The 25,549-nt window shown below is 31.6% G+C and overlaps 12 protein-coding genes across 12 annotated transcripts; 1 reads left to right on the forward strand and 11 right to left on the reverse strand.

Moving 5' to 3' along the window:
• Nucleotides 1–358: 358 nt before the first annotated feature.
• LOC116347998 (general odorant-binding protein 19d-like) lies at nucleotides 359–1,105 on the reverse strand. The gene is made up of 3 exons (XM_031778841.1): nucleotides 995–1,105; nucleotides 773–934; nucleotides 359–701 (listed from the first exon to the last, which is right to left on the reverse strand). The coding sequence occupies exons 1-3, from the start codon at nucleotides 1,049–1,051 to the stop codon at nucleotides 492–494; spliced, it is 429 nt and encodes a 142-aa protein (XP_031634701.1). The 5' UTR covers nucleotides 1,052–1,105; the 3' UTR covers nucleotides 359–491.
• Nucleotides 1,106–1,820: 715 nt separating this feature from the next.
• On the reverse strand, nucleotides 1,821–2,519 carry LOC116347999. The gene is made up of 3 exons (XM_031778842.1): nucleotides 2,418–2,519; nucleotides 2,127–2,300; nucleotides 1,821–2,058 (listed from the first exon to the last, which is right to left on the reverse strand). Exons 1-3 carry the CDS (start codon nucleotides 2,469–2,471, stop codon nucleotides 1,870–1,872), a joined length of 417 nt encoding a protein of 138 aa, XP_031634702.1. The 5' UTR covers nucleotides 2,472–2,519; the 3' UTR covers nucleotides 1,821–1,869.
• Nucleotides 2,520–2,909: 390 nt separating this feature from the next.
• On the reverse strand, nucleotides 2,910–3,612 carry LOC116348000 (general odorant-binding protein 19d-like). The gene is made up of 3 exons (XM_031778843.1): nucleotides 3,472–3,612; nucleotides 3,244–3,402; nucleotides 2,910–3,172 (listed from the first exon to the last, which is right to left on the reverse strand). Exons 1-3 carry the CDS (start codon nucleotides 3,526–3,528, stop codon nucleotides 2,990–2,992), a joined length of 399 nt encoding a protein of 132 aa, XP_031634703.1. The 5' UTR covers nucleotides 3,529–3,612; the 3' UTR covers nucleotides 2,910–2,989.
• Nucleotides 3,613–4,089: 477 nt separating this feature from the next.
• On the reverse strand, nucleotides 4,090–4,685 carry LOC116348016 (general odorant-binding protein 28a-like). The gene is made up of 3 exons (XM_031778863.1): nucleotides 4,606–4,685; nucleotides 4,372–4,542; nucleotides 4,090–4,305 (listed from the first exon to the last, which is right to left on the reverse strand). Exons 1-3 carry the CDS (start codon nucleotides 4,660–4,662, stop codon nucleotides 4,090–4,092), a joined length of 444 nt encoding a protein of 147 aa, XP_031634723.1. The 5' UTR covers nucleotides 4,663–4,685.
• Nucleotides 4,686–5,060: 375 nt separating this feature from the next.
• On the reverse strand, nucleotides 5,061–5,821 carry LOC116348006 (general odorant-binding protein 19d-like). Its single transcript, XM_031778849.1, has 3 exons — nucleotides 5,707–5,821; nucleotides 5,458–5,625; nucleotides 5,061–5,383 (listed from the first exon to the last, which is right to left on the reverse strand). Exons 1-3 carry the CDS (start codon nucleotides 5,761–5,763, stop codon nucleotides 5,150–5,152), a joined length of 459 nt encoding a protein of 152 aa, XP_031634709.1. The 5' UTR covers nucleotides 5,764–5,821; the 3' UTR covers nucleotides 5,061–5,149.
• A 1,557-nt stretch (nucleotides 5,822–7,378) lies between these two features.
• On the forward strand, nucleotides 7,379–8,319 carry LOC116348005 (general odorant-binding protein 19d-like). The gene is made up of 3 exons (XM_031778848.1): nucleotides 7,379–7,500; nucleotides 7,609–7,776; nucleotides 7,851–8,319. Exons 1-3 carry the CDS (start codon nucleotides 7,444–7,446, stop codon nucleotides 8,082–8,084), a joined length of 459 nt encoding a protein of 152 aa, XP_031634708.1. The 5' UTR covers nucleotides 7,379–7,443; the 3' UTR covers nucleotides 8,085–8,319.
• A 979-nt stretch (nucleotides 8,320–9,298) lies between these two features.
• LOC116348007 (general odorant-binding protein 19d-like) lies at nucleotides 9,299–10,057 on the reverse strand. Its single transcript, XM_031778851.1, has 3 exons — nucleotides 9,927–10,057; nucleotides 9,677–9,847; nucleotides 9,299–9,617 (listed from the first exon to the last, which is right to left on the reverse strand). The coding sequence occupies exons 1-3, from the start codon at nucleotides 9,978–9,980 to the stop codon at nucleotides 9,399–9,401; spliced, it is 444 nt and encodes a 147-aa protein (XP_031634711.1). The 5' UTR covers nucleotides 9,981–10,057; the 3' UTR covers nucleotides 9,299–9,398.
• A 450-nt stretch (nucleotides 10,058–10,507) lies between these two features.
• Nucleotides 10,508–11,345, reverse strand: LOC116348008 (general odorant-binding protein 28a-like). The gene is made up of 3 exons (XM_031778852.1): nucleotides 11,249–11,345; nucleotides 10,966–11,136; nucleotides 10,508–10,880 (listed from the first exon to the last, which is right to left on the reverse strand). Exons 1-3 carry the CDS (start codon nucleotides 11,300–11,302, stop codon nucleotides 10,668–10,670), a joined length of 438 nt encoding a protein of 145 aa, XP_031634712.1. The 5' UTR covers nucleotides 11,303–11,345; the 3' UTR covers nucleotides 10,508–10,667.
• A 901-nt stretch (nucleotides 11,346–12,246) lies between these two features.
• On the reverse strand, nucleotides 12,247–13,146 carry LOC116348002 (general odorant-binding protein 72-like). The gene is made up of 5 exons (XM_031778845.1): nucleotides 13,055–13,146; nucleotides 12,892–12,975; nucleotides 12,761–12,808; nucleotides 12,555–12,702; nucleotides 12,247–12,466 (listed from the first exon to the last, which is right to left on the reverse strand). The coding sequence occupies exons 1-5, from the start codon at nucleotides 13,109–13,111 to the stop codon at nucleotides 12,381–12,383; spliced, it is 423 nt and encodes a 140-aa protein (XP_031634705.1). The 5' UTR covers nucleotides 13,112–13,146; the 3' UTR covers nucleotides 12,247–12,380.
• A 609-nt stretch (nucleotides 13,147–13,755) lies between these two features.
• Nucleotides 13,756–14,566, reverse strand: LOC116348001 (general odorant-binding protein 72-like). Its single transcript, XM_031778844.1, has 4 exons — nucleotides 14,438–14,566; nucleotides 14,224–14,352; nucleotides 14,019–14,166; nucleotides 13,756–13,938 (listed from the first exon to the last, which is right to left on the reverse strand). Exons 1-4 carry the CDS (start codon nucleotides 14,513–14,515, stop codon nucleotides 13,853–13,855), a joined length of 441 nt encoding a protein of 146 aa, XP_031634704.1. The 5' UTR covers nucleotides 14,516–14,566; the 3' UTR covers nucleotides 13,756–13,852.
• A 984-nt stretch (nucleotides 14,567–15,550) lies between these two features.
• On the reverse strand, nucleotides 15,551–19,500 carry LOC116347991. The gene is made up of 14 exons (XM_031778831.1): nucleotides 19,376–19,500; nucleotides 19,210–19,285; nucleotides 19,080–19,132; nucleotides 18,898–18,909; nucleotides 18,760–18,829; nucleotides 18,446–18,581; nucleotides 16,454–16,535; nucleotides 16,347–16,382; nucleotides 16,250–16,289; nucleotides 16,128–16,180; nucleotides 16,042–16,053; nucleotides 15,914–15,937; nucleotides 15,806–15,851; nucleotides 15,551–15,740 (listed from the first exon to the last, which is right to left on the reverse strand). The coding sequence occupies exons 1-14, from the start codon at nucleotides 19,433–19,435 to the stop codon at nucleotides 15,589–15,591; spliced, it is 852 nt and encodes a 283-aa protein (XP_031634691.1). The 5' UTR covers nucleotides 19,436–19,500; the 3' UTR covers nucleotides 15,551–15,588.
• Nucleotides 19,501–21,343: 1,843 nt separating this feature from the next.
• On the reverse strand, nucleotides 21,344–24,428 carry LOC116347992. Its single transcript, XM_031778832.1, has 13 exons — nucleotides 24,313–24,428; nucleotides 24,132–24,207; nucleotides 24,009–24,061; nucleotides 23,864–23,920; nucleotides 23,658–23,790; nucleotides 22,802–22,818; nucleotides 22,439–22,522; nucleotides 22,285–22,360; nucleotides 22,142–22,194; nucleotides 21,965–22,065; nucleotides 21,712–21,779; nucleotides 21,586–21,606; nucleotides 21,344–21,502 (listed from the first exon to the last, which is right to left on the reverse strand). Exons 1-13 carry the CDS (start codon nucleotides 24,370–24,372, stop codon nucleotides 21,459–21,461), a joined length of 843 nt encoding a protein of 280 aa, XP_031634692.1. The 5' UTR covers nucleotides 24,373–24,428; the 3' UTR covers nucleotides 21,344–21,458.
• Nucleotides 24,429–25,549: the final 1,121 nt, after the last annotated feature.

Raw genomic sequence — 25,549 nt, forward strand, 5'->3', positions numbered from 1 at the left:
TTAGTTCATTGACTATAAGTTAGTTGACCTCGAGCTCATGTGCAAACCAACCGGCTAAGCCTATAAAGAGACAAAATGCGAATTCCCCTCATCTGTGCCATCTTGTATTCCATAGTTGAACTCAATTACAATGAATTGAATCGAAAAAGAGAAAAAAAACAACAACAGTAACATGGCTACATAGATCTGTTGACCAGTGAGATACGTATAGCAATGGAATGAAAGAATGAAGAAAGCGTATATGTGTATGTATGCATCAGCACGCATAGATGTACAGCTCTGTGTGGCCGTGTAATTGTTGTTGTTTTTTCACTTTTTCATTTCAATGCTACAGAATTAAATTCAGTTTTTGCATCTAATTCACACTAAAATCAGATGGCGCTCATTAGCGAGATTCGCAAAAAAAAGTCTCCAATCTCATACAAATATACACCGGCTGATACTAACTCTTGACAAAAACGAATCACATATCATATAAAATAAAATTAATTCTAAAGTTGCTTTTTGTTGATGCCATGCTTGTTAGCACCATTGTTCAAACACTCCAATATGTTGTGCGCTAGTTCACAGCGATCGCTGCCATTTAATGTAGCACATTCATCAATGAGTCCATTGATTGTTGTAATTGCATTTCCGTCCCCACTGAACTTGGCCAGAATCACTGTTTTCAATGAATCAATCGACATTTTACCATCTTGGATCTACAAATGACATGACATTTTAATTTAAAAATAATCACTATTATTTAAACATATTCAAAATGCTCACTTACCACACCGAGTGTTTCATAGAAACAAGCGAATAGACAGTTTTGTGTCGGACTGTTTGGCACCTCATGATTTATAACAACATCCACATCGGCGTCACTGGCACTCTCCTTTTCTTTACAATCATTCACAATCGACATGAATGTCTCTTCAATAGATGTGTTCGACTATTAAAAGTGACAGTAAAATTATTATATTTTCGTATTAAAAAATATGCTTATTCTCACCGAGCAATTGGAAATCAAAGCTCCAATTCCAAGTATCAACAAGTAAAGTGTTTTCATTCTCTTTGTCACATCAAAAATAATACGATAGTTCGTGTTTAATGCACGTTTATTTTATACTTGTTGGAAAATTGAAATAAATTTGCAAATCATCGATGCCATAAATATATTGACACAATTATGATGTCGCTAATATTGCAAAGAAATGCATTTTGATTGATTCGAGTCATAATCAAATTAAATGACTTTCAATCAATCATTCCTCGAGCTAACTGCTCAACTATTGCTATTGATACTTGATGCACGTCAACAGCAACTACATATCATTTTTTTATTTATTTTTTATGAAGGGATTAGTATTCTATAATTGGATATTAACTCCTTCTCATACTAAAGTTTGGAGCGAAATTAACTTCGTTGTCACACACGCATGTTGAATCAGCTACTGATCAGTTAGCTCGAGCATAGGTCCGTTCAAAGTTTGGAACCTAGATGGCATGTCTTTTTTTATGTTACATCAATACAATGTTAATTTTATGTTGGATTTTTTTCACTAGAGAAACAAATTATTTGTCAAAGTTAGAACTTCTTAACAAAATATTTGATCGTTTAAATAACATGCGTGGCGAAAAATGTCAAAAGATCCATAAATATTTTTATAATGATAAGTTGAATTATTCACTGAACTCCCTTCCATATTTATAAAAACATGCTATTATTTACATTGTCGAAAATGATAAAAAGTCGCAATAAACAAATGAAAAACGTTTTACGCCAAACATAATAATATCATTTTTGTTTATTTTCACAATGATTTAATTTGCATCAGATATTTCTAATCACATATAATTAATGTAATTGTTTGAGAATAATCAAAATTAGTTGGATGCGGAAAGAGAGACTATGTTGTCCAAGCACAACTTGAGTTGTGCGGCTTGCTCACAACGTTCAGGATGACTAATCGATGCACACTCTTGAATAATTTTATCAATTGAGGCAGCTTCCTTTTCAACGTCTTGCATAATGGCAATTTTCAAACCATTAGATTGAATGTGTCCATTTTCGATCTTAAGAAAAAAAATCGGAATTTTAATTTCATACATTTTTAAAAACAAAACACAACACAACAATTTACCACTCCCGATTTTTCATATAAACATGCCAACAGACATTTTTCGTTTGGAGTTTGTAAGGGCATTTGAGTTTGCAGTTCATGCAACACATTTTCAACATCTTCATCACTAGCCTTTTCCATTGATTTGCATTCATAAATTACCGGCTTTTGATTATCTTCAGGAAAAGATGATACCTGTTTTCACGCGAAAATATTAAAACCTAAACTATAAGTCACTTTTCCAAAGACGGCTATTTTCAGAACGCATGTCAGCTTTAAACTACTTTAGTATAATAAAAAATCGAGTTTTACCATTACAATGGCGAACATAACGCCAATCAATGTCAAAGAAATAACTGACTTCATTTCTAGACTGTTATACTTTTATCGCTTTACTTCTAATGCTCAAACACTTTTAAAGAGAACTAACGATTTGCCAATTTCATCGAACCTTTTATAGATGGCAAAAGCACAAATAATTTCAACACTCAAAATTAATTAAATTACTTTCTGGTCAAATGCATTTTTTCAATTGAGCCAAAATTCAATGACTGATAAATATTAAACAAAAAGTTTTCTATTCTAACGCGATCATTGAATGAATTTGGTGTTTGAACCAAAAACAAAATTAACGGAAATGAACTAATTTTTTTTTTGCCAGACGAAGCTAGGTGAATAGAATGGGTGTTTTTTTGTAAATTAAATGATTGTTAATTTTCGAGATTTTACGTTACTCTTAGTTTAATGAAAGAATATAGAATAGTTAACAAAAAAACGTGTGTTGTGAAAAATAAAATACAATTGTTAGTATGCGTACACTCAAATTTTGTATTTATTCAAATCTATCGAGAAAAATGGGCAATCCAATCAACATGACATTTAATTTATTTTGGTCCAAATTTAACAGCTGCTTTGTTCACACATTCGTTCACTAACGCACCCAATTCACAGCGTTGTCCATGGTTGACTCCTTGACATTCAGTAACAAATCCATTTGCATTACCACCTGGATACTCTTTCATCACATTTGCTTTCAATGCATCGGCAACAACTTTACCATTCTTGATCTAATTGAGTGTAAAATTCAAATAATCATCAATCATTACGAACTACAATGAATTTATTTGAATAAGCTCACCACTCCAGTTTTCTCATAGTAGCAAGCTGTCAAACATTTTCCGTTCATTGATTGTGGCAGTTTGTTGCTCAATATCTGTTGTAATTCGATATCTGTAGCTTTTTCCTGAGCTTTGCACTCATTTAATACTTTCTTCTTTTCTTCAGATGGCGCTGCAGCCTAGTTGATGAACAACAGAAAATTTGATTAAAAATCGAAAAATGTTTAGAATTTTTAGAATTCACTCACAATGGTGAAGGCTATCAAAACGCCCAATACAATCGTCAAAGTGAATACAGCTTGCATGATTTACTATGAATTTTCAAAAGTGTTGAAATGAAATTTATTTGTTCGTTCGACTGATTCGATTGAAAGGTTGAAATAACAATTGATGCTTATGTCGATTTCTGTGATCCCTTATATACCAGATTTTTCAGCCAAAATATCACCAATTTCTGAACCAAAAAAAAGTGGTCATCATTTATTTGCTGTGGTTTGTTTAAAGCCAAAATTAAAAGTCGAATTATTTTGCAAATTATATGCCTAAAATAAGCTGGCATACAAAAACTTTATTCTCTTCACACTTGAAATTTCAAGTTAATTGAACCAATTTTCGATTGACTCGTGCAAATGATGTCAACATGTTTACTACTATTTCAATCCAATTATATTTGTGCGAAATAAGCATTTTTTAAAGATTTTCTCGTTGACACCAAATAGTATTTATAAGCATGTGACGAATCGGGATTGCATACAAAAAAAATGACCTGAAAAATGAGGTTGAAACGATACAATTTAAAAAAACAAACAAACTATTACTCATCATCACGAGCATATTTATTTTCGTGAAAATTACTTTAAAACATGTTAAATCATTTCACGTGGTGGAGTTAATCCATGTTTTTGGACCGTTTCTTTAGCACATGACATGCGCTTAAAGGCCATTTCACAGCGATCCGGATCGGTGATTGTGGCACACTCATCCTGAACATTTTTTATCATACTCAACACATTCTCGTTGTCACCAAATAACATTTTTCCCAATTCAAATCCAGCAGCCGATTGCACTTGACCGTCTTTTATCTAGCAATTATATAAAGTGTCATATTTAGTTGGAACAAAAAATATGCGATTCTTTAAATTTAATACCAATCCAACAGATTCTTGTAAACATGAAATCAGACATTTTCCTTTCAAAGTCTCTGGCGCGTCGCCATTAAAAAATCTAGACACATCAACATCACTGAGCTCCTCCATAGTTTTGCACTTATCAACTTTTTCTTTAAGAAGTATTCTCATTTCTTCGGATAACTCAGCATTCTATGGAATTAAACAAATCTTCTTTTAAACTGGAATACATTCGGATTTAAGTTTGATACTTACGCAAGACACTGAGAAGAGACCAATGAGTATTGACACGAAAACTGCATGAACTTTCATGTTCTTTGATTTAATTGGAAAGAATTTCGAAATTCGACTGAACTATCTCTATTGATGAAAAGCACTTAAATACAAAATCTATTCGAAAAATTTAAGATGAAGCAGAAATATTTTAAATTGTCTTCGACGATGATTCAGCAATGTTTTTTTTATCCTACGAAACTACCGTCAAAATTATCAAAATAAGAGGAACAAAAAAATGCATCGCTGATCAAATATATTATGATCAAACTATCAAAGGCGTTTCCGTTAAGAATATCCCAGACGTTTAATTATTGGTTGATACTAGTAAACATTGTCTCAATTCAATGTCACTTCATGAAACGAATTTATCGCATTTAAATTGGCTTCTCAATATTTGTGATCAAAATAAAGTAAAGAATTGAAAGACAAAAATGTTGGTAGCATGAAGGGTTTCGTTTGCATTTTATAATTTTGAAACGAAACACTCAATTTATTCGTTTAAAGCTATATAGTGATATCACATTTAAATTGATCCAATTGATTCTTTGATGCCTTTCTTTGGGTCGATTCCGCGTTCCAGTCCCGCCTTTATCATGCAGTCCATGAATTTTGCACTTTGTTCACAAATATCTGGATCAGCAACGGTTTGGCATTCGACAATCATTTCGTTGAAAATACCGAGTGCCTTCGTATTATCCTCCAATAATTTAGTTCCAAATGCTTTGACTTTTTCAATAGAAAAGGTTCCTTCAAGAATCTATAAATAATATGAAACAATATTTAATAGCAAAATATGGGTAGATACAACTTTTCTATGAAAAAAAAACTTACAACTCCTGATTTTTCATAAGCACATTTCAGCAAACATTTTCCCTTGTAATCTTCGGGAACTTTACGTTCTAAAAGAAGATTGACATCGTCGTCAGTGGCTTCAGCCAAATTTTTACATTCGTTGAGAAGTTTTTTCTCGGCCGCACTTTCTTCTGGCTTCAAAGCTTCCTAAATATTGATATGGTATAACAATCATTTGCAATTTTTACAACAATAAAGCACATTCAAATACTCCCAAAATGCGCTTACCAAACCAACGATGAATGTAATACCGATAATAAATAGAACGGAAAAAAATGATTTCATTGTGAACTAAAACTGAATTTTCTGTCAATATTTAATGACAATAAATAGCTGTAGGGCTTTGAAGAGCAACTGATATTACTTGGTAGTAGATCAGTACTTTTATACCTGCCTGTTCATTGTTCAATCGATTAATATGCCCATCACTCACACTAAATTAAAGTGGAATAATGATAATCGCAAAATGATTTTAACAACAATACACTTTAGTGAAGTGAGAGATTATTAGATAAACAGTACAGATTTGACTTGTTATGTTTTGAATCATTAAATAATTTACAAAAACTTCTGTATTTTTATTGATTACATCAATTAAAAAGTTTACGTTTATTTCCATACAGAACAAATCCCGTATTTTGAAATGTAGAGCTATTGGATTTGTCATGTCCGTGAACGTACGATGACCGATTTCGATGTCATTTTTGCAGTGAATTTTGATGTGTTAAACGACTGACATCCATCATATGGTTGGTTAAAATAATAAATTTTAAAGATCTTATCACCAAACTCGGATTTCTCGACCCAAAATTATTGTGGTCACACAATCGAAATGTGTACAAATAGACACTATTGAGATTGAGAGACTCTATTATTATTCTTAATATATCGGTAGTGGAAATTTTTCAGATTTGATTTGAATTGTACATATTTTGCACATTTTAATGAAATTCACTTTGGTGGTGTTCGAAAATCGTGTAAACATTTTCCTGGTTTTGATATTTTCATTTTTAAAAAATCCAAATTTTGACAGAAAAATGTTGGTACATATTCATGATATTGTTGTATTATTGTCTATTTGTACATAATTTGTACATTTTAATAGTATAAATGATTTTTTGAAATTTTACGTCGACTGTGATTTTACTACCCACCCTACATTATCCTTTTTTTGAGTACGAATGTACTTTCTTAATGCATGTGAATGGAACAATCTCAGCGTATGTTCAATTGTTCATTCTAATTGTTTTGTAATATGATAATCCAGATATTGTCAAGATGTCTTGTGATATTTGAAATAGTCAAATATTCAAATCATAATAATCATAAACAATCGATATCTTTCAACGATATCTTCTATTTGAAACTCTTTTATGATTAAATGAATATTTTGCTATAGATATTGATTTTCTCGTTATCAAATGCTTAGCTGCTTCCAAAATCGGAAACATACATTCATATGAGCGCGTAAATAGCAATAGTATAATATTCTGTATAAAGGGTATCTATTGAATATAGAGAAAAGTTGAACAACCTTATCTTTAAATAATTCACATAAAATAATAAAAATGACACTATGTATTGAGATCATTAAGATCATATTAGAGGTACGATACAAAAACACTCTGAATTTGACATTTATATATACATTCAAACTAGTTAAGCTGAACACAAAATTTATGTGTTTGCAATATAAAAAATAGAAGTATAAATTATAGAGAAGAAAACCCACACAAAACGGAAGACGAGTAAAAATAACGATAGTAGAAATGAAACAAAAAAATAATCAAATTCCGTCAATCTATCGTGAATGTGTGTAAGCGTGAGGCATTTGTTTGCGCTTTAACTTTGTATGAGTAATTATCCGGCAGTATAAAAGCACTAACATGGTACCAAAGGCAACCAATTGTTCTGAAGAGCTCACCTAGTATTTCTTGTTATCTAATAAGTTGTTCTTTTTTCAAAATGAAATCATTTTACTCCTTTGTTCTTATTTTTGGAATTTTGCTCAGCAATGCTTTGGTAAGTGAACAATTAAAATAAAGAAATTGAGAATTTGTTGATGTAAAGTTGTGATAGTTTGAGAAGTCAACAAGTGGTGTGTAATCATGTCATTTAATTATTTTGCAGGCCTTAACCCCAGAAGAAAAACATGAAGCAGAGAAAAAAATTCTTGATGAATGTAAAGGTTCGGTCGGAGCCACCAATAATGATGTGAATTCCATTTTGGAACGCAAAACGCCCACAGAATACAAAGGAAAATGTTTATTGAAATGCGCTCATGAAAAAATCGGACTTGTAAGTTTTAATCGATTAAATGTGTTGGTGTTCTCATCTGTATTGCATATTGTGTCACATATGTATTTTTTTAGATCCAAGATGGAAAGTTTTCAATTGATAGCTTTAAGGCATTTGGAGAAAAAGAGCTTGGAAATGATATGAAGGCGGTCGGTGTTTTTAACGAAATGCTTGATGCATGCAAATCAATTACTGATCCAGACCTGTGTGAAGCAAGTGCTAAAATGATGGACTGTATGATAAAGGAAGGACTGAAACGTGGCGTTGATCCAAAAAAAGGCATTAAAGAATCGATTGCATCTAATTAAAAAGACGCATTTAGTGGAAAAAGGCGGTGATAGTTCTTGAAATAAACACTTCAGATTGTAATAATTTCAACTAAATAACTTTGCTTGCAAAATACGTTGTAAAAAACACATTCAATTGTTCGTTTTACATTTAGCACTGATGTATTCTAAAGATTCTGTAAACTAATTAATGATAAGAAACATAATAAAACAAACTGGTATTGTTTATATCTAAATCTCTCAACAATTCATCAAACTTTATAGTTATATCTATTTCACTTTAATTTAAGTTTGAACTATCTAATCATAATAGTTGCGCTGGTAATAAGTCCACAGCTCTTCAGTGTCATTGAAAATTTACAGAAAAATGAGTTTCACTCGAAGGGCAGCCGAGAAAAAACTTTTTGATGAACGTAACTTTTTATTCGGCTGGAGCCACTGTAGACGATGTCAGTTTGTTTTTGGGAGCTGTTTCCCTGAAGAAAATCAAAAATATACAAGGGCACGGAATCGTTCGTTGGCATAGTCAAATAACAGCAATCAAATGGTTGGCCAAAAAGACCAAAACAAACAATAAAAGAACAAAATTGCTATTGGGTAAATTATACTATTATTAAAATAATAATAATTATTACACATCTTTTTCATAAAAGTCTTTATGAAGACTTCTTCAACTTCAAAATTTTCTTAAACATATTAGCGAGAAGAATAACAATTTTACCGCTTCAATTTGCATTTGCAAATATTTTCGTCGACTCATTCTATGTTCTACATAAACAAAAACAATTCTTGTTTCATTCGAAAGCTGTTATGTAAATTATGTGCTATGGATATTTTTTGTGTCTACCATAATTCTTGTACTCTTTCAGCGAATGTCATTGACCTTTATGCAAATATTTATTTTGCAAAACAGAGTTCAAACCGTTATAGATAAATGCAAAATTTCAAATGTTACAAAGACTCTTTTTCGCTTACATCCGATGAATTTCAAAATGGTAACTAGACAGTATTTGGCAAAATGGTGAAGATAAACAAAATTAGTATAAAAAATATGAACTTGTTTTGCAACCAAAAAACCGTAACTTTAATTTTATTAAATGATCAAAAAATTTACGATTTGGATTTATAAATGCAAGCGCATAAGAATGACAAACCAGGTATTGGAAAATTTTCCGAATGATGTGTGTCTATATATAAAACTATATCACTATCAAAAACAAATAAAAAAAAGATAGTTTTATGTTTTTGTGCTCTATACTTTATTGAGATTATTATTTATTTCAGAAATTGATACTGATCATTTGATATTTCATATCACAATTAATAAAAATCGATTTAGTCTTTGAGACCTTCCTTTGGATCAACACCACGTTTAACAGCAGCATTAACCATGCATCCCATAAACTTGGTGGCTGCTTCACATCGATCGGGGTCAGCAACAGTTTGGCATTCATCAACCATTTCGTAGAAAAGAGCGGTGTTCTTTGGATTACCTTCGTGTTTCTTAGCTCCAATTGCTTTGGCCCCTTCGACCGACAATTTACCGTCCACCAACTATAGAAATAATCAATTAAAAAATAAAATTCATAACAAAAAACACGTGTAATACATACAATTCCCAATTTTTCCTGGATACAAGCCAACAAGCATTTTCCGTTATGAGTTTGTGGCACTTCATGGTTTTGCAAGCTTTTAATTTCGTCTTCATTCGCATGTGATGGTCCTTTACATTCATCAATGAGTTTCTGCTCAAATTCGTGGCGTTGTTCGGGTGCTATTGCGGCCTATTTGAAGTTTGAATGAAATGATATCAAAGTCAAAACACAAAATGTTTAGTAAAATTAATAAAGTGCACTTTCTTACCATGCAAACGGCAAACACAACACCAAACACGACAAATGCGAAAAATGCTTTCATTTTGAATCGAATAAATTTTAGTGGATTGGAGTTAATTCGAATGATTACTCAGAACGACTGGTTGATTTGCTTTCGAATCGTGCTGCTTTTATACTCTCAACTTAGTGAAATGGCATCAATTAGATTTATTTTAATTACATCAGAACCGGTTGTATCTATTTGGGTGATGATCGTTGCTTTTGAGCATCAAATCAATTATTCCTCGTTTGTTTTTATTCGTTGGGTTATTTGTGCAAATTTACGGTTTACAGATCACGATGATGATTGAGCATCTTTTTTGCAATTCTATTTTTCAGCTTATTTTTAGTGCGAATTTCGCACAAGAGGTTGTTTGTTCGTTTTTTTGTCACGCAATTATATTTGACCATTTTATGTTTCCATATGACTGCGTTGAATTATATTGGTATTTTTTTGAAAAACACCAAACTTGAGTGATTTCATTTGAATTTTTCAAATATTTGGCGAACAAACGAAAATGAATGAACAAACAAAATTAAAAACCAGAAACAATAAATGAATAGATTGAATTTGTTTATGATGAGTTTAATATCAGCATTTTTTTTTTATTGAAACAAAGCTTTGTATGCTCATTTCAATTGGTATTATAACAATCATATTATTTTAATAACAAAAAAAGACAAATCGCAATCGCAGTTTTTTTTTTTGTTTAACGGTCTTTGGTATAGATTAGAGTAAATCTTTAAATTCAATGCCAAGTTTTTTGGCCTCATCAATGCTACATTCATACATTTGGACAGCAGCTTCACATCTATCATCAGCGGTCATGTGTGCGCAAGCGGCAGCTATTTTTCGAGATTGTTCCACTTTGGGATCGTCGGCTCCAAATGCCATTTTGGCAAGCTCTACCGAGGCTTCAACATTCGGCTTTTTATTTTGAATCTTAAGTGGGAACGAAAATATAAAAATTTAGATAATTCTTTTCTCTAATCTTAAAATGCGTCCCACTCGACTCAAGTGCTCTTACCAGTCCTAATGTTTCGCCCATGCATGCATGTAGACATTTTTCTGGTTTTGTTTTTGGTGGTTGATGAGCAATTGCACTTTTTACATCATCATCTGATGCTCCCTCCTTTTTCGCACATTCTTCCAACATTTTTTTTGCCATTTCTTCTATTTGATCTCTGCTTAGTGCTTGCTGTATTCATTATAAAATAATATTAGACACTTGACATCAATGAATTCCGCAATAGATTTAGGAGAACGGTTTAAAGTTTTAACTTAAAGTAGAAATAGGAACTTTTTTTTACCTGCGAAAATCCAATCGAAACGCACAATATCACCAATACAAAAAGCCACTTCATTTTTGGAAACAAATTGTTTGTGCAAACCTCTTTAAGACTTGAATACCAACTGATAACGAAAAGCAATTCAATCGTCTTATTTATACAATCAGATTTTGGTTGACAAAGATTGAAATTGTTATTTTACAACATTTCCGATACAATAAAAAAGAGGACTGGGGTCAATTTTCACGGCTCAGACACCGCGAAAAATGCATTAAAATTGATATTTTGAAATACAGATCCATGTATAATTTCATAATTTGATGAGAATTACTAATCACATCGATGTATTCGTACGTCGCATGAATGACGTTGACATTGAAATCGATGTGCGGCAAATCAAGTGCCAAATCATCGCGTGTTTGTTTGTCTTTCACACATTCTTTTCTATCTTTTGTTCAAGAATTCGTGCTGAAACTTTGCCGGTCTGTGATGCGTAAAAGACAAACCTTTCTAATTTAGATGCCAAAGTCTATTGTACAGATGTGTGTTATATAACTGATTGAGAGGTATTTGACTTCTACCATCTAATATACTTGTCGTGTATTCGTAGCTACATTGAAAGATGATTTTGATGGATCTTCTATTCGATTTCGCATATGTATGTAATTAAAATTGTATTGAAATGAAGAAATTTTGAATGTCAAGTCATTGAATATATATTTACTTCGATTTAACAGATACACTCCACGTGTACAAGGGCTCTGAATGATTTACGAAAATTTGTTTGCTTCGTATGTCTAGCAATTATTCTCATGACGTATATGTGAATGGCTACGTCAGCGGTGGGAAAGATCATAATCCATTGTCAAAATTCGTTCAGATGAATGCATTCAGATTGATGCAAGCATTTTTTTATAACATTGTTTAATTTATCATTTCCGTATGAAAATGCATTTTCAAGAAGAATCAAAATGCAATAAAATCAGATAAAAAAAATAATTTGCATTAAAACAAGAGAATTGTGCAATATTTTTAGTGGCCAACAGTAGAAAAAAAAAACATATAATTTCTAATATTGAATAACTACAATGTTTGTATTGTACAAATCTTTGAAAAAATCAAAACTTAATGCGATTTGTTGAATTCCCAGTGGTTATGGGAACAAAAAGTGATCGTTATTACTGTAGAAGCACTCGACCTTTGCAAAGGTTCTTTCACAGGGCTCCGTGATTTCATCTCCTAACGATTGAAAACAGACAATTGATTATCATCGAAATGTTATGATCTGCTCGTGGGTGTTTGTTTGTGTATGTTCTTATTAAATTACCTATTTCTTTGCAAGCTGTAATGCCTCTAACCCATTGTTCACGCATATTTGCCGGTAGAAATGTATTGACATTTTTTATTGCAAGGTCAGCCTTCAGCTTCCCCTTTCGGATCATATTCAATGATTCAAGTATACAATGTGTGTAACACTACAATTACAAATATTAAATTAATTAAATTCACTTCAGAACAAAATGCTATTATTACCATTAGTGCAGGATCCTTTGGAAATTTACCCAAATTGATGCCATCAACCTAAATATTTGTGATTTTATATGTCAAAAATGCTTCCAAAGAATTATATCTTAAATATGTATGTGTGTGTGATTTAATCTAACCAATTCCTCGTCAACGTTCGATTTTGTCTCACATTGTTGTCGAAACGCTTTCATCAAGTCCATTAATTCATCGAGAGTCAAGTTCTATCGGGGAAAAATTGTTTGAAAACGAAAAAATACTTTTAATGCAAGCAAAAAATAACAAATCAACAATTATACTCACTGAATAAATGCCATTGAAACAACTCAAAAGAAGCGTTAAAATCAGTATACTTTTCATCGTGGGAAATTGAATTGTTGTTTTTGACGAAAACTCAGCAGATGTGAGAATTTTGAAGTATGCGAAAAGTTTTTATTATCGTGCAACCGGAAATGCAAATGCATTTTTCTGCATATCATCAATATAAAATGTTTGATGTGAGCAATATTTAAAGTAATTGCAAGGCGTACCCGCTCACCAGTCAGTTTAAGTAAATCAATTTACTTTGCCTACCAACAACCATGTAGATAACATTATCGGGTGCAATTTGCATTTTGATTTTGTATTAAATCAAAATTAAAAAACATTTTTGATGCGGAAATAGATATACTTATGACCTTAAACAACAAAAGTACATTGTCAAGGACAACTTGACGCAATATTTGTTTCCAAATAGTGAATTTCTACTCGATTTATTGGGGAATACATCGTTATTTTTTTTGGGGAATACATGGTTTTGGACTTTTTGAAAGAAAAAAAAATACATTTTTCTGCTTTGGCAAATTGAACGCTTACCGCGTCGTGTACACATAATCGAAAGTTACTGATTTATAAACATTCGTTTGTAGATGAATAATAAGCTATATTCGATAAAGATTGTGTCATTTAATGTATCAATTTAATGAGGATACGTTGTGTGGACCAAAAAATTAAGAACCAACGGGTGATTTTTTTGCAGTGCAATTTATTTGAAATTCATCATATAAGAAATAAAATGTAAAAACTAATAAAATTCAGCTTGGGTCGTCAAAAAATTTCAACTTATGGAAGCCAAAAGTCCTTGTTTCCTTCTCGGAAACATTTCAACATGGCATAGGCAGCTTCACAATTATCAGTCATTCCATTTGCTGCAAATAAGAACAAAAAAAAAAAGAAATATAAAAAGCCACACCGATATACATATATGCTATTCATCATAAATGCTCACTTAGGCCTTCGCAATGTCCAAACGCTTTGATTGTAGTTTCAAAAAGTTCTTGTGGAATCATATAGTCGGTATGTTTTCCAGCTACATGGAATTGAGCCACAGATCCTTCCATCAGATGTAACATTTCCATTGTGCAATGAACATAGCACTAAAAAAATCATCTCACTAAAATACTTTGTGATCGATAAAACTAGATGAAACTTACTTTCATAGCTGCATCGTCAGCATAATCATCACCTCGTACTTGTTGAATGGTTTCCTCGGGAACCTTCGTTACTGTTCTACACGTATCATGCACAATTTTTAATGTGTGCTGAAATTCCTTCATTTCAACCTAGTAAAATACAAAAGAGAATTTATTCAATATACATCTTGTCCGGACTGCGTGATTCATTTTTTAAATACTAAGTCCTACGTACGCCATGGGCGATGTTTATTGAAGAAACTAAAACAACTAGTGACAATACGAATGAATATTTCGTACAAATTGACTGCATTTTTAGTAGAGAAAAAAAGAACAACTATCAGATGTATAAGACTGGCAAATGATTCAAGTGGAACATAGCAATTTTATAGGTTTTTATATCCAAAGCAACTTCGTGCAGTTGTGTAAATTGGATTGCAATGCAAGGTTGAGGTTTTTTGATAACATATATTGATGAAAATAAATGCCATTTTCATAGAATGCAAATATTGTACGGAACGCATAATTTTTTTCTGATGAATCATCAAAACTGCCTTTAAATGCAATATTTTTTGCTTCGCAAAATATGCATCAGCAATTTAATGATTGTATCTAATGGAACGAGGAAATTTATTTATTTATTTTTTTATTGTTGATCAAGAGATTTGCGGTGGATGTGTTTGTCGTAAATGTGATCAAATTAGATAAAAATAAACAATTTGAGAATGTTCCAGACGATTTTATTGTGATAATATTGGACAATAAGCGGTTGGGCTTCAAAGGGCATGAATTGTAATATTCGGTTCAGCTATTTTTATACGATATCGCAAAACTTGTAAAAAAATCAACGTTATTGTTCAAAGTTAAACACACATTATTAAATGATTCAACGAGTCATTATTGCAAATTAAATATTGGCTAATTTTGAAATTTATGACAAAATTTAAACACATTACAAGCGATATAACCAGAGTATTGTATTTGCACGCCTAACTTTTCCGCATAATAATTCAAATATTTTACTTTTATTCAATATCAATGACCAAGTAAAACTAAAAAACTAATCAAAGAAGACACAAAGTACACAAAAGTAAAGTTATTACAAGCTATTAGTTATTTGGTTGTTATGAATTTCACACCATGAGATCATCGGTTGTGTGTGCACAAAAGTTAAAAAAATAATCGGATATTTTTGATACGGTTGAAATATTGAACGAATTACCTGTGGACAAGAGCATTTATCTGTGGATATTTTTTGAATCGCTGTCTATAATTATCAGAATAGAATAAATCGAAAACAAGTCGAAAATTTTGAATGAGTTTTTTTTTTATATTTATTCATGGACAGAACATAAACACTTTAAACAATATTACAAGCATATGTTTTTAAGCGAATGTAAATTTTGGGTTGGCTTGATAAAAGCACTTTAAGAAGTTGAATGATGCCTCGCACGGGTTTTTCGCGCCACCAGTCGCGTCTTTGCATTTTCCCAATGCGGTCTTAAAAGGTTCTTTGTAGTCTTCTGGCAATAGGACATCTGTTTTGCAAAATAAAAGATGCGTAAATGAATTTAAAAAAATGATGATTTAATTGGTTCCTTACCAAATTGTCGCATTGCTGATTCATAAGTCACCTTATTTTTCTTCATCTATATTTTGAACGATTCCATAAGTATAATCTCGTTTCCTTCGAATTAAAAAAAATACTTACGATACCCATCATTTCCATAACGCACTTTTAACACGCCAAATATTTGTTTTGAAAAATAAGTGAATGTTGAGAGATTAATTTCAGAAATGGCTTTGATTATATTTTTTTTTTTTTTGAATTTTTTTTACCTGAGCATAGCACTGCAAAATTTAAAGCCATTAAAGGAAAACAATTATTAATAACGGAAAACTTTTTCAATATATTTTATTTCTACCTTGAAGCTTTTTTCGTCCGGAAATTTTCCTTCACGAGCCCCCAGAACAACATCTACGTAGATTTAATATCAAATAATTTATTGTTTTTTTTTAAATTTTTTATGGTTTGATAATATTATACCATCGGTCACTTTGTGTTTTGGTTGGCACACTGCTCGCACCTATACGTAATGTAGATATTAACATTTTGTACAAACTTTACACGACATTATACAAACCATATCAGCACTCTGTCTCATCTGCGTCTCACCACTCTGTTGATAAAAAAAATCGAAGCCATGGCTTGTCAATAACTTATACTCTCATTTCAAAAGATTCTACTTACACAATGCACTGAAATGCACGATAATGAAAGTGTGACAACGAGAAGAAGAAACTTTAACATTTTCGTCGATAAAAATGATATTCACTGAAATAACGAGATATTCCACCAATCTGCTGAAATTCACAAAGAGCGGTTGACTGTTTATTGGACATTTTCTCAATGGTACCTCACTTTTATACTTGCTCCTAAAGACAAAACACAAATTTCGTCGATCCAGAAATATAAATACAGAAAGCAACACTCAGACTATATAATTAGTGCTTGTGTTTTGGCAATCAGCAATAATAACAGGAAAGAGGAAGGACAGTTCGGTTGACTTGAGACAATCATTTTATTCATTTCTATTATACAGACATGAGAAATCTATTTTTTTGGCATCATGTATTTCAGTTTTCTATATAAGTTGTCAACAATTCAGATTTCTTTCGTATCATTTTTTATCGAATCAATTCAAAGAAGAACTTCTTGTTTATAAATAGTAAGTGTCATCGAGACGCGGAAATTTCTTTGCCATATTGAAAATCATTGATTTTTTTTAGTTAATCGCAGTATTTCACTTTGGAAAAAGGTCACGTCGATCTTTTTTTTTTACATTATTTATCAGCTCCGTTTTTGCTGGTGTTAAAAAGAATAGCATTTCATTTTTAGCACTTTTTTATTTTTATTTAAAATAAAACTTAGAAATAATCAAAAACGTGATAGCGATTGGCGCACTAGACATACACATTTATTTCCATAGCAAATACTTGAGGCCAGTTGTCGATTGAAGATCTCATTGAATCGATTTAAGTCTGCTCCTTTAAGCTTTTCGATCGGACAGCTTTTTTTAAAATAAAAGATGAATGTCGGCGATTGATCAACGTCAAATTGTTTCGCCAATTTACCAAATTTGTCAATGTCCACCTAAATAAAGAGAAAATAAAAGGAAACAAAGTGCACACACTCGAAAACGTCCGAGAAAAATGACAAAATTTGAATCTACGCAAATTTCGAACGTTTTGTATTGTAAAAAAATCTCCAATTATGTGTACACGAAGAAAATATTACTTACTTTAATCATAATGACATCCGAATAGTTTTGAACGAATTTCTCTAAATGTGGTGTAATTTGTTTGTTATATATGCACCATCCGTAGTAAAATACAATGACAATCAATTTTCCGTTTGCTTTTTTCTATGTCTTTGAATTGATTCTGAAATTCAAATAAAATTAATTATGAAAATACATCCGAATGTGTTATATATTGTATATTATTCGTAAGTGAAATTCATTGATAATAAGCATATTAGAAAAAATCTACAATCAAAACCAGTTCAAAGTTGTTAGTAGAAATTTGAACAAAACATTGAACTTTTTTCTGACCTTTGTCTTAGGATGTATCCAACTGTTTTTTTCTTCTCCGGCTTGTAATGGACCAGTAGTGCTCACATAGTAGTACAAGTAAAGTAAACGAAAACTAATGAAGAAACCGATTGCAACCAAGCACACTACTAACTTCATTGTGGCATGAAATCTATATTCGATCTTGCGTTATTTATTTGTTTCGGTTACTTTTAAAATCGCGTTAATTTGATTATATTGTCCCCAACTCAATAAAAAAGTCTTTCACACACAAATGCGATTGAAGTAAGAAATGTCTCTGAAAAATGCAAACAGTTATGTGATTTTCTCAAGAATTATCCAAAATCGTTTTGAAATGGCTTGAAACTATTTCCAAATTTGGCAGTACATTTTTAATTGATTTTCCTCTTGAATTTAACCAGTCGTAATGTCCCGTAATCAATGACCTGAACTAAATTTAAATGCTGATTTTGGTTATCTTTCGAAGCGCTTGTACTTGTAACACAAGAAATTGATTTGAATTTTGGCTATATAAATAATAATTAAGAAAAACATTCAATTTGACAACAATGTTACTCTTATATTTAAAGCAGAGTATATTTATTGTGCAATTGTTATCATATAACAACAATGATTAAGCGAATGTAAACTTGGAATTATGAGCATGGAAGCAAACAAGTACATTATATGCAGCATCACACGGATTCTTCGTACCACCAGTCGAAGTTTTACACTTTTCCAATGCATACTTATAGGGTTCCTTGTAGTCGTCTGGCAGGAGGACATCTAGGTAGAATAAGATATTTTTATTTTGAGTTGTGCTTATACTTTCCAGCCGGCTTCAATTGTAATTTTTATGTTTTCGTGTATGATTCTTTTTGAAAAACATAAAAAGTCTACGCGACCGGAAAGAATCAGTCGGTCAAACTAAAAGTGCTCAAATTCCAAATTTATCTTAATTTACCAAATTGACGTATTGCAGACTCATAAAGAACTTTGGCTTTTTTCATCGTACCCAAAAATTCCATTACACACTGAAAATAAACATTTTAAACGTAAAACATCATTTGTTTCAAAGGATATAGATTTTTATCGCATTTACCTGAGCATAGCACTGCACGATATAAATTCATGGAGAATGAAACATTTTTTAATTAAATTGAACAAGTCACCACCAAATGAATCGTTGCGGCGAAAGGTTAGCTCTCTGCAGTATTATTTGGAGAAAAATAAGAGCTACTGTTTCGCCGCAACGATTCAAATGTATGATCGTGTATCATTTACCTTGAAATTTTTGTCTTCTGGAAATTTACCTTCACGCGCGGCCAAAACAACGTCTACTCAAAATGAAGAAAATCGAAAAATTCAATATAAAATGTTCATCACTTTCAAAGAACCATCGATTTTTATTTACCATCGCTTATTTTGTGTTTTGGTTGGCAAACCGCACGCACCACATCCAAGGTCTGTCTCATTTGTTCATCGCCATTCTTTTGGGAATGTATTGATTGAATTTACATGAATGCAATTTTTTAAAATAGAAAAAATTGACAGAGAAACATAAATTGTACTGCACTTACACAATGGACCGAAATAAATAAGAATGATAATACAGTCACTGCAAGTAGTACTCTTATCATTTTGAATATTTTAGTTTTATTGATATTTCACGTTTTAAATGCAAATTTTTCACGTATTCAACAAACCAAATGTGAGTATTAAACATTTTGACGATGGAGTTTTCAATTTTATACTCACCAAAATCTACGCATGAATGTCGAATACGGTCGAATATTAGCCAAGTCATGTAACAATTAATCTATAATGCGTAAAAGATTGGTACTTACGACATTTCGCTATTGTACAGTTTATAATTGGAGGGTTCTCAGTTACATTTTTGCGTACCTATATAATTTTTTGTTAATAAATTGTATCCAATGCCATTGTTTTGTTTTGAAACGGTTGAGATGTCTTTGTTGTTCATGTCATATTTCCGATCGTCATCCAAGAGAGTGTTCCCAAAATTTTCCAAAAAATGTAGCGGGGTAATTTGGTCTCTCAAAATGATTCAAAAGCAGCGTATGAAAAAACTACAACACTGGTATTGTGCGTATCGGCAGATGATAACCCATGCTTATCAATCAATGTTTTTCCACTCAACAAGCCAACGCGTGAATACAAAATTCATTTCGACAAATCAACGAACAATTTTTCCATTCCAATGGGACTATTTTTGGGTGTATTGAAGCCAAGTGGTGACCAATATAGCGATACAATCTATAAAGAGGTTGATAACACCGTACGACAAAAAAAATGATCTTCTGTGACATGAACTTCGTGAATAGGGCGTTGTAGTAGATGGAAAAACTAGCAAAATTGCATCTTTGGTTTGTTCCATATACGTCTGTTTAAAAAAGTTATTCAATTTGGTAAATCTTCAGTACAAATATGAAAAGGGCGACTTTTAAACTGTATACTTCTTTCATTCTTAATTGGTGAACATGTGTATTTGGAGGTTTTTTGGTACGAGCAATCCATTTTTGACATTTATTTTGCGATATAATAACGTTTTGATACGATTTTCATACAAAAACGGGCAAAAATGATCGTTTACTTCATTTTTTTCCAATTTTTTTTTGTTGATGTCGATTTTATCATCGGATCAAAAAATTATGTTCTACAAAGTTGTTCAGAATGATGTGAGAAATTTTTTGGGTCAGCTGCCCTCCAACTCTTCCTAGGGAGGTCAGGGGTCATAACCCCTTAACCCCTGATTTTTTTTACCTGAAACCAAAAGATTCGGCTTCAGCATGCCAAAAAACCTTTAAAAAATGAGACGTATATGGAACAAACCAAAGATGCAATTTTGCTGGTTTTTCCATCTACTACAACGCCCTATTCACGAAGTTCATGTCACAGAAGATCATTTTTTTTTGTCGTACGGTGTAACTGTTCGACAAACGAAAACAAAAATATGCAGGTGGCGTGTGTCTATACATGAGAGTCTCTTGGATGGCGATCAAGCGTTACATGCAATTAATTACAGGCAGGATATTTTTTATACTGATTTTCGCAAATTTTATGACGTTTTCCTGAAATTTTATTCCGATTTTAGGAAATTTTATTCCGATTTTCAATTAATTTTTATTCGGATTTTCTGAAATTTTATGACGATTTTCTGAAAATTTATGACGATTTTCATCTAATTTTATTACGATTTTCATCTAATTTTATGACGATTTTAGTAATTTTTATGACGAATTTCGGAAAATGATGATGAATTTATGACGTTTTTCTGAAATTTTATGACGAAATTAGGTCCATCCATATTTTATGAATAAAGTGCGTCATTTATCATAATATATTCAATCAGATGAATTGCCGAAGCGATATACGAAAAATATCGATTTAAAAAATACGAATCGTACACCCGTATTAAATACTATTCTAAAGCAAACTTTAAAATGTGTCCAATAATTGTACTGTATGTTGAAAGTAAAAAACTGATAAAATTTCAATATTTAAAAAAACAAACAAAAAACACAATGTTTAAAACCATTGAACATCTCATTTATTACAAGTAATTAATACTGCTGAAGTACCGCATACCCTTCACAAGTTCAAAACAAAGGTGCTGAATCCACCCATAACTAGTTTTGAATTCTAAACGAATCTGAAGCTGGGATTTTTATTGGCAAAACAAGTTACTAAAGCAAAAAAAGAAGGAAAAAACATTAAATATATCTGTCAAATTTATATTTTTTGTTCAACTTCAAAGTAGTTGAATTACATATTTTGTAGGCAGCTTCACCTGTTGAACATAATTGTATATCAGAAAAAAATAAACAAAAATATGCACGACAATTTAAAAGGCACCGGCATCAATGTCGTCAGCCCATCTTCATCAATCACTTACATGAATTTTTCTCGCCATTCGCCGCATCCTTACAGGCTGAAAGTGCATTTTTGTAATCATCTTTAATACTGTCGGGGTATAAACATAAAAGTACTTTACTCAAGTGAAAGTAAAATGACTGATTGACTATATAGTTTAGCGGAATTTTTGGATGATATTCCAACGAAGTTGCCAAAAAATTTCAAATAATTTTGAGTTTGAGTATTTGTTTTCCTCAATTTTGTTTTCACGAAAAAATTTGGTTACAACTTACGGGTCAGGCAACATTGTGTCAAATGATTTTAAAGCCGAATCATAATTTAGCTTCGCTTTTCTCATCAGTTGCATGTTTTCCGCGACGCAATGCATAAAACACTAAGTTTACAAATGAAAATGAATCAATTGAAAATTAATAATTTAATGACGGTTTTTTTTAACAAATTTCTTTCACCTTTGATTCTTTGGTATCGGGAAAAACTTTTTCGCTCATTTTATTGATGATATCTTATATTTTGGACGGTAAAAAAGTATTATTAAAATTAAAATGTTAAAAATTATCTTTCTGATAAAATAAATAAAAGAAAACACATTAACCATCACTAAGTTTCGACTTTGGCTGGCACGTTTTCCGTATCATTGCTGCGGAGCTATCCATTTGTTCCTGAGTCATCTATTTTAAATCAAATCAGAAAAAAAACGGTGTCTGTGATTATAATTATTTAACCAAATTGAAAATGTTCACACATACAGCGCCCAAAGAGACGTAGAAAAAGCTAACAAAAACAAGATAATTGAAGATAACTCTCATTTTTTTACCACTGATTGCTTTAAACTACTTGAAATTGAATTGAAATGAGTTCATTCTCTGCTTAAATACTCTTCAAACTATTGCTGTTGCCTTTACTACAGAGAAATGCACCAAATGTATTTCCTAATAATAATAATTTTGTATGATTTCTTCAGGAAGCACATTTGAAATGCAAGTATAAATGATATGATCAATCGAAATATTCTGTTTGTATATGAATGGAATTTTAAATAATAATTATTGCTATTAGCAGTTTAATGTATTTGAAAAACTCTGGAAATGGAATTTAAATGTACTTCAAACCGCTAACTTGGCGAATACTAGGAAGAAGAATTATATGCTGAATAATATAATTTAAAAAAAAAACAAGTAATTCACCGACTGAACTTTACGTTGTTTTTTGTACTGCGTTATATCGATAATGATAATGATCTTATTCTAAAGCTATTTCTTATTTTCGAATTGAGCTGGATTTTACATGGTTCAATAGAAAAATCCAATATCTTATTCTTTTGTTCCCGTAATTAGGCGCCATACATAGACATTTCAGCCATCAACATTCAACACGCTATGTTGATAAACGACATAGATATTCTTTTTCTGAAATAACCGGTACCTAGTTTTGATATATTTAAAATTTAAGTGTCAAATGGAAGTAATTTCCTAAGTGTTTTTCTTTTCATTTGTCCTTGTAGGTTGATTTCGCATTTTTTGCAATAATTTGTTTGGTTTCAAAATTTATAGGTTTCATTTTTTATCGTGGATTATTGTTTGCTGAACTATTTGAAAATGTTTCGAAATATATTTCTATTTTATAAATACTCTTCCAAACAGTATTGAAAAAGTACTATGAAAATGATAATTCCTCTTGTGTTGAAGACATACTTGGAAACAGACAAAAATTTCATTAAAACAAAGGTATTATTAGTTAAGAATCAACAGAAGCATTTGTTTCATTTATTTAGATATTTTCAATTGAAATAAAGAAGATATTCCTTCATTGATTAGTAAGAATGTCAGCATCTTAAGCTATTGTTACTAAACGAAAGTAAAGCTGTCATTTTTGTCCGAAAAACAGAGAACTGAATTTAAAAATAAAATAAAATTGTTCGCATTTTATCAAATGTTATTGAATTTAAATGCTGAATATTCGAATTACCTAATTTGTAAGCGGCTTCGCAGGGGTTCTTTTCACCTTGTGATGAGTCTTTACATGCGGTCAAAGCACCTTTCCAGCCTTCCTTCATACTATCTGGCAATAGTAAATCGAATTGCTTCATTGCGGCTTCGTACTGTAGTTTAATTTTTTTTTAAACCATTAAATATCTCATTTATTAGATGTAATACGGCTGAAGCACCACATACCTGGATTTTACTTTTCCGCATCATACCCATATTCTCAAGAATGCATTGAATAAAACACTGTTATCCATTCATTGGAAAAGTTACATGAAACGAAAAAAGACGTATGCAGAAAATTCGGCAAGAAAATCGCTAGAAGTTCACTTACTTTAGATGCTTTATCGGTTGGAAAAACTTTGTCACTCATTTTGTCAATAACATCTTGAATTTGAAGAGTGAATGATTTAAATTGGCAAACGTTCAAAGAATTTATCACTTCAGTTATCCTTACCATCAGCAAGTTTTGATTTGGGCTTGCACACATTCCGAAGCATAGTTCTAGTCTCGGCCATTTGTGCTTCAGTCACCTGTTTTTAATGCACAAAAAACAAACAGAATTAAAAAATATGGAATCGAAATTCGGTAAAACAATACAAACGAACGAAAACGAATAATTAAAATTGAATACGTACAGCCGCTGATGTTGCGTAGAACAAACTTAGAAAAATAAGAAAATAAAAAAATATCTTCATTATGATTGGATTTCTTCCAATAAATTGCTCAAAATGACTTTAGGCAATACTTTTCGAATTTGTTTAAATACATTTCACATCGACATTTTTGCCGACCCATTACGGCTAATTGTGCATATACAACATGTCTTACAATCTATTCTATTTAGAAGGTAACAAAATGTAAAAGATAACTGGATGCGCTTGAACATTGTACAATTTTCCGCCCAAATAATAACCGATAGTTGAATTAATAAAATGTTATTACTAAACTGCGCAGATCAGTTCCATAAGGAAATGCAACATTTTAATCAAAAACTGTAATTTATATTGAGTCTCACAAGATCATGTTTTCATATATGAACGATCGATAAACACATTGTTATCACCGCTAAGTACTCAATTCGGTTCATTTGTGTGCTTAAAATACATATTTTTCTGCTCGAACACTTTTATTGCCTGAAATTAGGCAAACCACCTTTGCTGGATAGAATGACATTTATTTCGATTGAGTGTCTCCCGTGATCGTGTTTGTATACATTTCGAATAAGATTCTTGTGCTTCATTCACACGCGCATACATGCAACGCAATACAGAGTCTTACGTTACAAACACGCAGACAGATTGGTGTTGTTTTTTTGGTCGTATTCTACGTTTCAACGGAATTTTCGGTTCTTTTATTGACTTTTTTCTGTTGTTAGATTAGAGATGAGTGCTTTGCGATCGGTTACTCATACATGAATGAACCTCCAACGATGTAGCACGTTTTGCATTTACCAAACACACTCACACACATGTTTGTTGTTATTGAATCGCGTAAACAAAATACACACCATTGAATGCATTATTCATGCGGTAACACACATGTGAAAATAGTTGCATTTTGGCCGTAAGTTTGTATGGGTGCAGCAATCACATCGTTGTCGTCGTTTTTTTTCTTCTGTTTTCTCTTGCTTCTGTTCAAATGTAAATTTCAAGTTTTCAACGGTGACTGTGATGTTCATGCGTGTATATGTGAGAAGAAAAAAAGAGATCCGTGTACATATACAACGAGAGCAATTCCAGTGAATGAGTGAGAGAAAGAGAGAGAGAACAGATTGAGCGTTTTGTTGTTAGTTCATATTGTGTTCGATATGTGTGTACATACGATATTCTTGGTGTGTTTGGTTGATTCGGTTTCAGTCTTAGTCGTTCAATT

Source organism: Contarinia nasturtii, unplaced genomic scaffold (genome assembly GCF_009176525.2).
Source record: "Contarinia nasturtii isolate CC-2019 unplaced genomic scaffold, AAFC_CNas_1.1 Cnas_scaffold_2228, whole genome shotgun sequence".
In the NCBI taxonomy this organism is placed as follows: Eukaryota; Metazoa; Arthropoda; class Insecta; order Diptera; family Cecidomyiidae; genus Contarinia; species Contarinia nasturtii.

What these genes read in the sequence shown, in the direction of transcription:
- LOC116347998 (XM_031778841.1), bottom strand. Translation starts at nt 1,051, where the DNA reads ATGAAAACACTTTACTTGTTGATACTTGGAATTGGAGCTTTGATTTCC. An exon ending in CTTTGATTTCCAATTGCTCG is followed by an intron (nt 935 to 994) that starts GTGAGAATAAGC and finishes CACTTTTAATAG; the next exon opens with TCGAACACATCTATTGAAGA. An exon ending in TCTATGAAACACTCGGTGTG is followed by an intron (nt 702 to 772) that starts GTAAGTGAGCAT and finishes TGTCATTTGTAG; the next exon opens with ATCCAAGATGGTAAAATGTC.
- LOC116347999 (XM_031778842.1), bottom strand. Translation starts at nt 2,471, where the DNA reads ATGAAGTCAGTTATTTCTTTGACATTGATTGGCGTTATGTTCGCCATT. An exon ending in TTATGTTCGCCATTGTAATG is followed by an intron (nt 2,301 to 2,417) that starts GTAAAACTCGAT and finishes GCGTGAAAACAG; the next exon opens with GTATCATCTTTTCCTGAAGA. An exon ending in TATATGAAAAATCGGGAGTG is followed by an intron (nt 2,059 to 2,126) that starts GTAAATTGTTGT and finishes TTTTTTCTTAAG; the next exon opens with ATCGAAAATGGACACATTCA.
- LOC116348000 (XM_031778843.1), bottom strand. Translation starts at nt 3,528, where the DNA reads ATGCAAGCTGTATTCACTTTGACGATTGTATTGGGCGTTTTGATAGCC. An exon ending in TTTTGATAGCCTTCACCATT is followed by an intron (nt 3,403 to 3,471) that starts GTGAGTGAATTC and finishes TTCATCAACTAG; the next exon opens with GCTGCAGCGCCATCTGAAGA. An exon ending in ACTATGAGAAAACTGGAGTG is followed by an intron (nt 3,173 to 3,243) that starts GTGAGCTTATTC and finishes ACACTCAATTAG; the next exon opens with ATCAAGAATGGTAAAGTTGT.
- LOC116348016 (XM_031778863.1), bottom strand. Translation starts at nt 4,662, where the DNA reads ATGAAAGTTCATGCAGTTTTCGTGTCAATACTCATTGGTCTCTTCTCA. An exon ending in GTCTCTTCTCAGTGTCTTGC is followed by an intron (nt 4,543 to 4,605) that starts GTAAGTATCAAA and finishes TTAATTCCATAG; the next exon opens with AATGCTGAGTTATCCGAAGA. An exon ending in TACAAGAATCTGTTGGATTG is followed by an intron (nt 4,306 to 4,371) that starts GTATTAAATTTA and finishes TATAATTGCTAG; the next exon opens with ATAAAAGACGGTCAAGTGCA.
- LOC116348006 (XM_031778849.1), bottom strand. Translation starts at nt 5,763, where the DNA reads ATGAAATCATTTTTTTCCGTTCTATTTATTATCGGTATTACATTCATC. An exon ending in TTACATTCATCGTTGGTTTG is followed by an intron (nt 5,626 to 5,706) that starts GTAAGCGCATTT and finishes ATCAATATTTAG; the next exon opens with GAAGCTTTGAAGCCAGAAGA. An exon ending in CTTATGAAAAATCAGGAGTT is followed by an intron (nt 5,384 to 5,457) that starts GTAAGTTTTTTT and finishes TATTATTTATAG; the next exon opens with ATTCTTGAAGGAACCTTTTC.
- LOC116348005 (XM_031778848.1), top strand. Translation starts at nt 7,444, where the DNA reads ATGAAATCATTTTACTCCTTTGTTCTTATTTTTGGAATTTTGCTCAGC. An exon ending in TTTTGCTCAGCAATGCTTTG is followed by an intron (nt 7,501 to 7,608) that starts GTAAGTGAACAA and finishes ATTATTTTGCAG; the next exon opens with GCCTTAACCCCAGAAGAAAA. An exon ending in CTCATGAAAAAATCGGACTT is followed by an intron (nt 7,777 to 7,850) that starts GTAAGTTTTAAT and finishes GTATTTTTTTAG; the next exon opens with ATCCAAGATGGAAAGTTTTC.
- LOC116348007 (XM_031778851.1), bottom strand. Translation starts at nt 9,980, where the DNA reads ATGAAAGCATTTTTCGCATTTGTCGTGTTTGGTGTTGTGTTTGCCGTT. An exon ending in TTGTGTTTGCCGTTTGCATG is followed by an intron (nt 9,848 to 9,926) that starts GTAAGAAAGTGC and finishes AACTTCAAATAG; the next exon opens with GCCGCAATAGCACCCGAACA. An exon ending in TCCAGGAAAAATTGGGAATT is followed by an intron (nt 9,618 to 9,676) that starts GTATGTATTACA and finishes TTATTTCTATAG; the next exon opens with TTGGTGGACGGTAAATTGTC.
- LOC116348008 (XM_031778852.1), bottom strand. Translation starts at nt 11,302, where the DNA reads ATGAAGTGGCTTTTTGTATTGGTGATATTGTGCGTTTCGATTGGATTT. An exon ending in TTTCGATTGGATTTTCGCAG is followed by an intron (nt 11,137 to 11,248) that starts GTAAAAAAAAGT and finishes TAATGAATACAG; the next exon opens with CAAGCACTAAGCAGAGATCA. An exon ending in TGGGCGAAACATTAGGACTG is followed by an intron (nt 10,881 to 10,965) that starts GTAAGAGCACTT and finishes TTCCCACTTAAG; the next exon opens with ATTCAAAATAAAAAGCCGAA.
- LOC116348002 (XM_031778845.1), bottom strand. Translation starts at nt 13,111, where the DNA reads ATGAAAAGTATACTGATTTTAACGCTTCTTTTGAGTTGTTTCAATGGC. An exon ending in GTTTCAATGGCATTTATTCA is followed by an intron (nt 12,976 to 13,054) that starts GTGAGTATAATT and finishes TTTCCCCGATAG; the next exon opens with AACTTGACTCTCGATGAATT. An exon ending in TACAGCTTGCAAAGAAATAG is followed by an intron (nt 12,467 to 12,554) that starts GTAATTTAATAA and finishes TTCAATCGTTAG; the next exon opens with GAGATGAAATCACGGAGCCC.
- LOC116348001 (XM_031778844.1), bottom strand. Translation starts at nt 14,515, where the DNA reads ATGCAGTCAATTTGTACGAAATATTCATTCGTATTGTCACTAGTTGTT. An exon ending in CAATAAACATCGCCCATGGC is followed by an intron (nt 14,353 to 14,437) that starts GTACGTAGGACT and finishes GTATTTTACTAG; the next exon opens with GTTGAAATGAAGGAATTTCA. An exon ending in CTGACGATGCAGCTATGAAA is followed by an intron (nt 14,167 to 14,223) that starts GTAAGTTTCATC and finishes TGATTTTTTTAG; the next exon opens with TGCTATGTTCATTGCACAAT.
- LOC116347991 (XM_031778831.1), bottom strand. Translation starts at nt 19,435, where the DNA reads ATGATAAGAGTACTACTTGCAGTGACTGTATTATCATTCTTATTTATT. An exon ending in TGAGACAGAGTGCTGATATG is followed by an intron (nt 16,290 to 16,346) that starts GTTTGTATAATG and finishes CATTACGTATAG; the next exon opens with GTGCGAGCAGTGTGCCAACC. An exon ending in ATCAGCAATGCGACAATTTG is followed by an intron (nt 15,741 to 15,805) that starts GTAAGGAACCAA and finishes TTTGCAAAACAG; the next exon opens with ATGTCCTATTGCCAGAAGAC.
- LOC116347992 (XM_031778832.1), bottom strand. Translation starts at nt 24,372, where the DNA reads ATGAAGATATTTTTTTATTTTCTTATTTTTCTAAGTTTGTTCTACGCA. An exon ending in TGCGGAAAAGTAAAATCCAG is followed by an intron (nt 23,791 to 23,863) that starts GTATGTGGTGCT and finishes ATTAAACTACAG; the next exon opens with TACGAAGCCGCAATGAAGCA. An exon ending in GACACAATGTTGCCTGACCC is followed by an intron (nt 21,780 to 21,964) that starts GTAAGTTGTAAC and finishes ATACCCCGACAG; the next exon opens with TATTAAAGATGATTACAAAA.